Source organism: Cryptomeria japonica, chromosome 4 (genome assembly GCF_030272615.1).
Source record: "Cryptomeria japonica chromosome 4, Sugi_1.0, whole genome shotgun sequence".
Lineage (NCBI taxonomy): Eukaryota > Viridiplantae > Streptophyta > Pinopsida > Cupressales > Cupressaceae > Cryptomeria > Cryptomeria japonica.
Window position 1 is genome coordinate 57,638,183 of NC_081408.1, and position 12,490 is coordinate 57,650,672.

A 12,490-nucleotide genomic window follows, 5' to 3' on the forward strand; every position below is an offset into this window, starting at 1 on the left:
GTGCACTCTTGACAAGAATTACTATATATCCTTATATGATTACATGCTAGTACATTCAAAATGCTTGTAGGCTTACATTTATTTTTCATTTACTAAATTCCCTTTCCCAACAATTCATTGTATCATATGTATGCAACCAATTGTCAAGGGAGCATATCATGTCACTAATATTCTCATGTCTAGATCTAAAAGTTGTTACAAGTTCTTATAAAGATTCATCTTTTACTGTTATGGTGAGTATATAAAAGATGAACATACATGATCAAATTCTCATAAGGCCAATTACTTTATACGGACCCTGTAGTTATATACTTTGATTGTCTAATCTATACACTTTGCAGTAACATTTATGAATGCTACATACTTTTAAATGCATATTCATTCTAGGAATCATGTGCACATCATGAAAATGGGGGGAAAATGTAATGGTGAAATTTGCATAATCATATTTTTAACCTTTTAGGTTTGTGATTATTTTGAGGGGAGTGTTGTTTTTCATGATTGTTCTATAGTCGTAGATGTATTCATGGTTATAAATTCATCTAATATAAATTAAAATTTCACTAACTTCCTTTCATACTTTTCCACCTATGACCAATTAAAAACAAATTTATGAAATTTGTTGCTATGTCATTGTATTTAAAGACACCAATTCATTCATTTTAGTCATATCCAACACTTCAAGCAATATTCACATATCATTTATAGAGACATTTTAGTTAACATATTAAAACGAATCTAATTTCGTACAAATATTCTATAAAATTTTGAATGATTAAAAATTGCTTGTTTTTATTTGTTCATTCATGTTTGTAAGCTTAAATATTAGGTATTAGACTTTAACCATTATTTCCTCTCCAAACCCAAAGACCCTTTACAATGAATAAAAACATTGAGGGAGGCACTCAAGCAATTTCTATCAATAAATAGGTATGAAAACAATTGACAAAAAATTGTGACATTATTGAAGCTTATCACATATCTAAGAGTCCACAAAATATAGAAAGCACTCAAACATTATCTATTGACAGAAAGTGTGACATTATTGAAGCTTATCAGAAACCTTTAATGTGGACATGACACTGATAGTGAGTGCCGTGCCCACCAAAAAAATACATAACTACTGTTACAGTTTAAATTTGAACAACTTTGTTTACTTCGAATGATTACTAAATGCCTTCTGACCAAGGACTATACTTATTGAATAAGGACTCTACTAATTGAATAGCATTGTAATCAAGGATCTTGTTTTGATTGAATTAGATATATATTATATCAACGTAAAATTGCACTATTAATGTTAAAAAACATAGTAACGTGGAATTCTATTATGTCTTAAAATTAATTAAATTGGTTTAGTATTAGAATGGTAACTTGATTATCAGAGTTACTCAGGAAGATCTATCATTTGTTCATTAGTTCTTTAACTGGTGAGAGTGCTCTCTCTCTCTCTCTCACACACACTCTCACACAGGTTGCATGGGAATCCTAGATAAAACTAATTATTGATACATTCATACGTCGTCATGAATTCAATGTTATATGCTCATTGACCACAAATTGATCAGATGATTTCTTACTCTCCTTTGAGCATTTTCTTGATCGCATACCCATCTGAGTAAAATTTCATTGAATGTTTTTACACTACATACCCATTTCTGCACAAATCCATTGAAAGCTTTCTGGCTCACATACCAATCGAGCACAAATTCAGTGAATGCTTTTCTGCAACTAGATTGCCATGGATCCAATCACTTTTGCATCATCATCATACTCCCTAGCTGCAGGAGTTCTCCTTGTGATACTCTTCATTTTCCTGAAGAAGAAGAGTAAGAGGAGAGTGACACTGGCATTACCACCAGGTCCTCCTGGATGGCCCATCATTGGAAACATCTTTCAGCTTGGGGACAAACCCCACCAATCTCTTTTCCTACTTGCACAGAAGTATGGACCTCTCATGACCATCAAATTGGGCATGCAGACAACTCTGGTTGTTTCATCTCCATCCATGGTGAGAGAAGTACTAAAGAACAATGCCCAGAGCTTCTCGAGCAGGACAATCAATACAGTTACAAGGGTATTTTCCTACCAAGGCACAAGTCTATTCTGGAGTCCTTATGGCCCTCGATGGCTTTTGCTTAGAAAGATCTGCAACACAGAGATTTTTAGTGTCAGAAGGCTGGATGCTTTACAGCATTTGAGAAGGGACGAAGTATTTAGGACTATTGGTTCCATCTTGGAGGATTGTAAACAGGGGAATAGTGTGAAGATTGGGGAAAGAGCATTTATGATTTCTCTTACCATTATGGGTAAGATGATTTGTGGCAAAAAATTGTTCGAGGTAGGCTCTGCACAAGCTGCAGAGTTTAAGAGCATGGTACGAGAAGCCCTCCAATTGGCAGGGCTTCCGAATTTATCCGACTTTTTTCCTTTTCTGGAGAGGTTTGATCTTCAGGGGCTGAATAGTAAAGCCAACAGTTTGGGCCGGCGCTTTGATAACATGTTTAACATAATCATTGAGGAGCGACTAGCACAGAGGACTGATATACCAATCAAGTACAGTGATGAAGTGAAGGATTTTCTGGACGTAATGTTGGACTTGAGAGAAGATGGCACACAGCTTACTCTGGAGAACATCAAAGCATTGCTCATGGTAAGTCATATTCCTCAGAATAACTTGACATTAAGGAAAATCTTAACCGCATAGTTATGATTTCTTGGCATGCACAGATCTATTAGATACACTCATAGAGACTAATAGTAAAGCCTTATCAGTTATACGGGTGTGTAAAATTTATTATTTAGTGGAAAAGTAAAATTGATGGGTAATATGTTATCAATTTGATCAATATTTTGGATTACATTTACCATCAGGAAGTTAGAAAGTTAAAGAAACATCAACGTTTCAGATCACATTCCCTGATCTATCATCTTCTTTATCTTCTTTTAACTCTCTAACATCCTAATGATAGATCACTCAGTGTGATCCAAAATTTAATGATATTGGCCAATAATTGTCTTACTTTTTCTTTGAAAGCAGATATTTATTAGTTAAAACTAACTGAAGCTAAAGATAGTAGTCCTCCAGGCATCTTCCTCCTCTCTTTAACACTGATGTGGCTAGGAAACTATGAGATGCTAGTCTCCAAAGTATCTTCATCTTCTTCTTCACACAGATATGACTAGAAAATCAAATCTGGGCTAAGAAATCAGTGATCCGTTCCATATAACAGTGAAAAGTATAACAATGGTTAGTTTCTTTTCAAATTTATTTTTCTATGATTTAAAGGGGAATCCCAGAGCACGGACATTGATACATCCAACATATTTTTTATCATAAACATATGGACGGTTTGTTAGACCTTATTTTGTTATACACTGAAGACAACAGCTCCTCTAAGAAAACCTTATAAGCCCCCTTCAAGGTATCATTAGATTAGCCTTTTCCAAACATTTTTCTACTGTTTTCTTACTAAAACCTTGAAAGATAATCTATTGATAGAATCAGATTCTTATTTCCTACATACTGATCCACTTTAGTTGTCTTAATGTGATCCACATTAGTAGTTGGAGCATTGTATTATAGCTTAGCCTACTCGTGACCATCACTTCAGTTTTGTATGGCACGGTGCTTTATAAAACTCAAGTCAAATTCATCATTCACAGAGTTGCCACTATTAATAACACGGCCCAAATTGTCCTTTTGTCAGGACATGTTTATTGCAGGGATCGACACAACTTCAGCAACAATTGAATGGACAATGACAGAACTTCTGAGAAAACCAGCACTGATGAGAAAAGTCCAAGAAGAGTTGGATGATGTTGTGGGTGTGGAGAGAAGAATGGAGGAGGCAGACATAACAAATCTTCCATATCTCCGAGCAGTAGTGAAAGAAGTGTTTCGATTACACCCACTAGCCCCATTGATCATCAGAAGAGCAGACATGTCTTGTGAGATTAGTGGGTTTTTAGTTCCAGAGAATACCCATGTGCTTGTGAATGCTTGGGCCATTGGGAGAGACCCTAGTGTGTGGAAAGATCCCTTAAATTTTAATCCAGATAGAATTTTGGAATCCAACATTGACTACAAAGGCCAGGACTTTGAATTGTTACCATTTGGAGCAGGAAGAAGGATATGCCTTGGGCTTCCACTGGCACACAGACTGATTCATTTTGTGGTGGGATCATTGCTGCAAGGTTTCACTTGGTCCATTCCTATGGACAATGAAGCAGGTATTGATATGTCTGAGACATTTGGCATAACTCTACAGAAAACTGTGCCACTGAGAGCTATTCCAACCCCAAGAAATGGCATCAAGTTTTAGTGTTAAAAATTATAGAGCTTGTTGGCTCATATCATATTCGCATAGCCTAAGCTAGTTAGTTTCTTTAAGTTATTTCTTAGGGCAGGATGCTAATGCATTTGTTCAATCAAAATTTTATATTAGTTCAACCAATCATTGTTTAGAATTAAACATTTTGAACAACATTTTTATAATTTATAATTTTTTTAATTTAATAATTTAAAAAATATCATTTATCTTTTTGCTATATTGATTGGGAATAGTCATTGCAGAAATTAAACTAGCAATTGCACCTTGGTGTGCAATAGGTACGCTGAAACTGTGTGAAAGGTTAAATAAGAAAAATTCGATATATTTCTGACATACATTTGTCCAATACATGAGGTCAATTGATAGGCCATTTAGTAAATGATGTTTATGCAAAAAAGATCTCACTTGAAAAGCAATAGTTTAAAATTAATGATACATACTCTATGTTCTATTATAGATCTTTTGTATTGGCACAATTAAGCAAAAGATGAGCATAGATTTTTTTGGGACCAACTTTATATGTGTTGACTACATTTTCATGAAAGTTTCCAAGGACTTTTCAACAAATCCATTTTGTGCATATTTTATGAACATAGAAAGCCATGACAAGACATCTTTACCAAACAATTTGATCCCATATAATTGATCACAATAATTAAAATAACCATTATTTAATATATATATATATATATATATATAGAGAGAGAGAGAGAGAGAGAGAGAGAGAGAGAGAGAGAGAGAGAGAGAGAGAGAGAGATGTGGTGATAGAGACAAGTAATAGAGAGAAAAGATAAAAACATAGAAATAGGAATAGGGAGTGTGTGTGCGTGTGAGAGATATATAGAAATACAAATATGGAGGGAGAAATAGGGAAGGTGTGTATGTGGGTGTGTGAGGGAGACATGATGATAGAGAGGAAGACAAAGACAAAGACATATAAATAATAGAGGGAGAGATAAAAATAAAAAGATAAAGAAATAGAGAGATAGATATAGTGAGAAAGATAGAGGGGGGACAGAGAGAGGTATAGAGAGTGGTAAGGAGATAGAGGTAGGGGATAAAGATAGAGAGTAAGATAGAGATGGTCATGGAGATAAATATATACATATATATATAGATGTAGAGAGGGAAGGAGAGAGGGAGAGGGAGAGGGAGAGGGAGAAAGAGAGATCTACAAAAAGGGAGATAGTTGAAGAGAGGGAGATATGGAGGGATGGAAAGAGAGATAAGAAGTTATATACAAAGAGGTAGAAAGAGGACCTATGTCTCCATCTCCATCTCTTTGTTTTAATTTGGATGTAAATTGGGTGCAAGACATAGAGTCTAGGAAGAATTCAAATCTCATTAGATGCTCTAGATTTCTATTCTTTTATATATCCATATGCCAAAACCAAACTCATTTTTATTTTTTCAATTTCACTTAATTTTTAAAATTAAATTTTATTATATTTTCTTATAATTTTAAACTTGGATTGTTTGAAGATTCTATTACCTTCAAAAAATAATTCTAAGATTTTGTTTAATGACCAAACTAAAAATAATTAAAAACTATATTTTCCTCAAATAAAATTGACAAATCTTCTTGTATTATTTAAAAATATATTATATAATATGTATATTATGATTTACATTATAAAATTAAATTAAATATATAATAACAATAATAATTATAAGTACATAATACATATAAGAATTATATCATAATTGATAACTATTTGACTTAATAATAATTATGTAAATATGCAAATTTGTTACCTTGCTTGAATAATAAAAATAAAAAAATAATTAATTTTGAAAATCAGTTTAATTTTAAAGTAATTAAAAAAAATGACAGAAAATTTTACATACATTTGGATCACTCTTTTTCCGAACTCAACCCATGAAATTAATAACAAAATATTATTAATTTTAAACTTAAATACAACAAAGAAATTCATTTAAAAATACTTTAAGTGCCTTTATAAAATGGAGGACTACTATTTTTTAAATCCTATTTCTAAAATAATTCTAAAATTTGCTGATTATTATAGTTGCTTTTTGCTAAGAGGTTAACACATCACTTTCTCTGCGCTTGTCATTGACAACGACTAATAGTAAACTGCGAGCTTTGGATTTTGCTTGATTGGATTAATCCCAAATGTGGCAGCCCACATGTCATTCCCATCACCCCACCCAAGCTGCAGGAGGAAATTGAATGGATAAGATGATTTGAATCATCTTCCACTAGTTTTCCTTAGCTTTCAATTATAGATTTGAAAAAATAGATGATCCATTTCATATAGGAGACACCTTCCGTGTAATTATTGTTTATTTTTTTTATAAATTTTGTGTGTTCAATTATTGACTTGAATTGCATATATAATATTATATACACTAGCATACATATTATTATATATATAAAGTAAGCCGAGAGATATCGAGGCTTTAATTTTTCTATTATTTCAATAACTTAACTTTATTATATACTAAAAAATTAAAGCCTCGATATTTCTCTCGGCTTACTTTATATATATAATAATATATATATGCTAGTAGTAGCATTGGCAGCTGTAACATATAAGAAATTAAATAAAAGAAATGCCCCTAACAAGAAACGCTTGATTAAGTCCTAGTTGGATTTAGTCAAGTGTGATTTGGTTATGTTGCAGGAAACGAAATTGTCTAAAGAGTCTGCTAATGTGCTTTTTTCATCTTGGAAAAAGTGGAATTCTCTGTCTTGTTCTTCTTCTGGTGCTTTTGGAGGCTTAGCATTATTATGGAATACTTATAATGTTGAGGTGCAATTGGTCTCTTCGGCGGTAAATTGGATGTTGTTCTTGGTTACCAGCAAAGTTTCTAGGGTTAAGGTCTGACTGTTCAATATTTATGCTCCTTCAGGGATTCAGGGAAAAAAGAAGTTATGGAGGGACTTGAGTAGGGTGGTTTCTCCTCTGAGACAGGGGTCCCTTGTTGTTTTTGGAGGAGACTTTAATGCTATATTGGATCCTAGTGAAAAAAGTGGAGGGATTTTTCCAAACAAAAGAATTATGGAGGATTTTGGGAATTTCATCCATCATATGGGTCTTTTTGATTGCAAGTCTCAAAATGGGATTTTTACTTGGACAAATACGAGAAGGGATTTCTCACAAATAGCAGAAAGGTTAGATCAATTCTTGCTTTCAGAAAATTGGTTGCAGTCGGACCTTGAGTTTTTTTCCTCCATTTTGCCTATGTCAGGATCTAATCATTTTCTGATTTCTCTCAGTATTCTGGAAGATAAGGCTCCCTTTCGGTCTCCTTTCAAATTCGAGCCTATGTGGTTCAGGGATGCCTCCTTCTTATCTCTCCTTAGAAAATGGTGGGAGTCTGCTCCCTTTTGTTCAGGGTCTCGCATGTTTCAGCTCGTCAAGAAGATAAAGTTCTTAAAATTGAATATTAAAGAATGGAATATTTCTCATTTCAAAAACATTTTTCAAGAAAAACAGAGAATTCGGGATATGATTGAAACTCTTAATAAGCATGTGCTTGATCATGGTATGGTTCCTCAGGTGTTTGATGAGTTAAAGTCTATAAGAATAGAACTTGAAGAGATTTTGGCAAGGGAAGAGATATTTTGGAGACAAAAGTCTAGAGAAGTATGGTTGCCCGATGGGGATAGAAATACCAAGTTCTTTCACTCTTCTACTAAATTAAAAAGGAGTAGGAATAGGATTTCTTGCATAGAGGATTCTTCTGGGAATTTGCTTATAGAGCCTGAGGAGATTGTTGCAGAGGCAGTTAGTTTTTTCAAGTCACTGCTATCTTCTGAAGGTGGCAACTGTAAAGATGATTTTATTTTTGATATACCACCTTTAGTATCTTTAGAGGACAATAGGATGTTGATGTCTCCTTTTTCCCTAGAAGAAGTTAGATTTGCAGTTTTTGCTATGAGTCCTGATAAGGCTCTGGGTCCGGATGGGCTCACTCCTTTATTTTTTCAGAAGTGTTGGGATTTTGTGGGTAAGGTTTTTGCTTCTAGCTCTTGAAGAAAGTAGGAGAAATAGATCAATTTTGAAGGAACTTAATACCACAATGGTTGCTATCATTCCTAAAAAGGAGATTGTTGAATCTTTTGCTGACTTTCATCCTATTGCTTTATGCAATACCTTATATAAGATTTTTACTAAGGCAATTTCCATTCGGCTATCCAAAATCCTTCCTAAACTAATTTCGGTGGAGCAAGGTGGTTTTGTACCTAGTAGGGAAACACTGGAGGGAGCTATTGTGGCTCATGAGGTTCTGCATTCTATCTCCATTCAGAGATTCCCATCCATGATTTTGAAGTTAGACATGATGAAGGCTTATGATAGAGCGGAATGGAGGGCTTTAGGTCTTGTTTTGGAAAAATTAGGCTTTTCTAGGGTTTGGATTAAATGGATTAATCCCTGTATCTCTTTTGCAAGGTGCTTGATATTAATCTATGGTTCCCCTTATGGATTTTTTTCCTCCTCTCGAGGTTTAAGGAAGGGAGATCCATTATCCCTGTTTCTGTTTATACTTTTAGCCGAGTCTTTTAGTTGGGCTATTAAGGCTGTGTAATTAAAAAAACTTTGGTTAGGGGTGAAAATCCCGCGAGTACCAGGATCTATATCTCACTGCCTATTTGTAGATGATACCTTGTTATTTGGTCAGGCATCTATGCGGGAAGCTTTAGTCATTAAAGAAATTATTCAGAATTATGCTTCTTTTTCAGGACAAAAAGTGAATACTGAGAAGTAAAAAATATTCTTTCTAAATACCTCGCAATTAATCCAAAAGAGATTATTGTCTTTTTGGGGTTTTGAGCCTAGCACTCTTCCATGCACTTATTTGGGTATACCTTTCTTTATCAAACAAGATAATTTAAGCTTTTGGGATAAAATCATTTCCATCATCTCAAAGAGAATTCTTTCTTGGAATCACAGATGGTTGAGTCTAGCTGGGAAAATTGTTCTCATCAAGTCTGTATTGAATGTAGTTCCTATTTATCTCATGTCAGTGTTAAAATCTCCAAAGGATGTGTTGGTAAGCTTACAGGATACTCTTAGGTCCTTTCTCTGGAGTAGCAATAAAGATGGGAGGAATAAACTTCCTCTGGTGGCCTGGGATAAAGTTTGTTTGCCTAAGGACTTAGGGGGTATAGGGATCCGAAATTTGGAGAAGCGGAATTTGGATTTAGGGGCTAAATTGGTTTGGAATTTGTATGAGAAATCAGGTTCTTTATGGGCACAAATTATGTTTGCCAAGTATCTTAATAATGGTCCTAGGGAGTATATTTTTCAGATTTCGAATCTACCTTTAGGATCAGTTATGTGGAACTTCATATGTAAATGTAGATTTGTTATTTTACCTAATCTCTCCTGGATTGTCCATAATGGTACAAATGTTAGATTTTGGTGAAGAAAGGTGGAATGGTCACCGCCCATTACGAAGCCTAAGGAATTGGTCTCCTCTGATATCTATTATTTCTTCCCTTTGGGGAATCTTTGTGGTGGACTATTTTGACATAATTGTAGCGTCCTAAAATTGCGACACTTGCAATTTCGACCGCATTTGGGTCTTCACGATGGCGATGCAACACTAAACCTGAATGGAGACCCCGAAACTTGCTGACGACACCAAAAACTGCATTTTCTTGCACCTTGGCCTGATCCTCCTTTGCACCCTGCTGTCCCGGGAGGTGGGACCAGAGCGCCCAGCGCCCTGGTCCCCCAGGACCATGGTGCCCAGCGCCCTGGTCCCTGGCCCTATTTTGGGCCCGGTCTCCTATGGGACTTCGGGCCTTTTTGTTTGCAATTTGGAAAATAATATTTCCTGATCGGCCTAAGGTCGGGAAAATCAGTCTTGTAACCCTAATTGGCAAGTATATAAACTACTTTTCCTCTCTCATTTTGGGGAGGATGGAAAAAGTGGGAAACGATATTCAAGCATTCAAGCATTCCTTCAAGCAATTGATCATTCTAAGTCTCCATTCAAGGCTAAGTGTTGCATTCAAGACAAGGATTCAACCATTGAAGAGGAGATCACTTACAACACATTACATGCTACAACATACAACATACAACAAACAACAACATCTATACCTTCGCATATAAGGATACAAACATCCTTACAACAAGGTATTAGTACTTGTTTTACATTACATTTACAGCATTTCTCATTTCTTGGTTAATTCCAAAACCGGGGTTTGACCTAAGGGCAAACCCCTAATCCCTAACCCCCCAATCGTCTTCGCTTTTCTGTGTGTAGGTTGCAGGTACGCGGCTGAAATTGAAGATCTGGAATCCTTGTGCAGAGACGAACAGATCCCCCTTCGTTTCGCGGATTTTTCGGAGGACCGTGTGCACGCCGGGCGCCATCGTCCCGTCAACTTTTGCTCAAATTTGCAGGACAGTGCCGTATCGACATTGTACAGCTAATTCCAGGTCCGCAGCTTCATCCTATATCCCTATCTCAGTTTATAAGCGAATCTTTCTCACTTTCTATGCATTCCTAGCTTAATCTTTCTATCTACATTCTTTACAAAAGAGGGTATCCTTGCTATCACAACCCTTGAAACTCATATAGAATCCAATCTTGCATTGCGTGGGATTGGATCTTGTGGGTTTCAACCCCTCTTTTGAATGTAAAGTCTCTCCTAAGTGAAAACCATCAACCCTAGTGACTCTCCCTTCTCTCTCCTCGGAGTTGGGGAGGGGAGAACGACTAGGGTTTGATTTTTCCGCTTTACATTTTGGTGAACCCGACGTGAACATCCTTTCTGATTATTCATAGTTAGATCTGAAAATTGGATTCCTTGATTACATTTCCATGTTTGATCTTTTGCAAAATTTTAGAGGTTAATTGCATAAAAACCCTAAATTTTCTTTTTAAGTAATTAAACTTGTGAAATGTTCAATTGTTGATGCTTGTTTCAGATCTTCCCTTCTATTACAAATTATCAATTCATATTTGTGCTTTAATTTTGAAAATTAAGTGGTTAAGTGTCAAAACCCTAATTTTTGAAACCCTCCTGATTCAACCTTTGTCCGACAATTTCACTGATCAAAACATCTCCAAATCAGCTGTAACTTTGGATTCCGCAATAAAATCACAATATCTTTCATCCCTGAAAATTTGGAAAAAAGTTGCGAGGACCGTGTGCACTCCGAGCGCCATCGTCCCCGACATTTTTTTCGAAATTTCGGGAGCTAGATCTTACTGTATTTTTCTGCTAAAATCCAGAATTTTGGCTGATTTTATCAATTTTAACACCTTCAAAATTACAGTCAAAGTTGGTCTAGCGATTGCTTGGATTGAGGCTTCTAATCATTCAAAAATTGTTGAAATTAAAATTTGTGTCAAAATTGTGTTTCTTACAGTCCTAAATCTGAAAAGTGTGTTAACATTCATTCGAAATTTCAGTGATTTATTCAAATTTTTGCAATTGGCGACTTTTGAAATTAAGTGCTTAATTACAACAACTTTGATTTCCACTTTCAAAATTGAATTTTGCGTGAAATTGAGTCAACTTTCAAATTTCAAAACTTACATTGCTTTTGGTATTCCCTCTAAAATCATAAAATTCAAAATTTCAGTTTCCCTCTCTTTTTCAAAATTCAAATTTTGCATTTTTCGACAATCTTGGTAGGGTTCAATTTTGAGATTGCAACTTTAATTTGGCCTATCTACAGATCGTAAAATCACTCAATTTTTTTAGGTTAGCTGTAAAATCATCATAACTTTCATCCCTGCAAATTTCGAAAAAAGTTGCGAGGACCGTGTGCACCCCGAGCGCCACGGTCTCGGACATTTTTTCCAAAATTTCGGGAGATTGTCCTGATTGTATTTAATAGCTTAAATCTAGAAGATTGGCTGGTTTTACTAAAATTTGCTACCTCTAAAATTCAAAATCTTCTCTCTTTCTTTAGTGCATGAGTTTTACAACAATAAGCCCTACTTACACTATTCCTGTTAGACGAAGCCTCAGAATTAAGTCTTTCCAAGGTTTAATTACTGAGGAGATGGAACCTAATTTGAATGGTCTTTTTAACGAGGACATGGGTAATTCCTCTAATCCTCTTAATGATGAAGAAGCTCTCCATGAGGTTTCTGTAGAACAACTTTCACAATTGGATAACCAATTTGATGATTTTAGACAATGGATGTCTCAAGAATAC

The 12,490-nt window shown here is 35.1% G+C and overlaps 1 protein-coding gene across 1 annotated transcript; it reads left to right on the forward strand.

Annotated features, from left to right (window-relative positions):
- Positions 1-1,408: 1,408 nt before the first annotated feature.
- Positions 1,409-4,549, forward strand: LOC131038990 (geraniol 8-hydroxylase). The gene is made up of 2 exons (XM_057971622.2): positions 1,409-2,653; positions 3,711-4,549. The coding sequence occupies exons 1-2, from the start codon at positions 1,742-1,744 to the stop codon at positions 4,323-4,325; spliced, it is 1,527 nt and encodes a 508-aa protein (XP_057827605.2). The 5' UTR covers positions 1,409-1,741; the 3' UTR covers positions 4,326-4,549.
- Positions 4,550-12,490: the final 7,941 nt, after the last annotated feature.

Excerpts from the sequence above, each read along its gene's own strand:
- LOC131038990 (XM_057971622.2), top strand. The coding sequence starts at position 1,742 with ATGGATCCAATCACTTTTGCATCATCATCATACTCCCTAGCTGCAGGA. Across the intron at positions 2,654-3,710 it reads ACATCAAAGCATTGCTCATG|GACATGTTTATTGCAGGGAT; the intron begins GTAAGTCATATT and ends TCCTTTTGTCAG.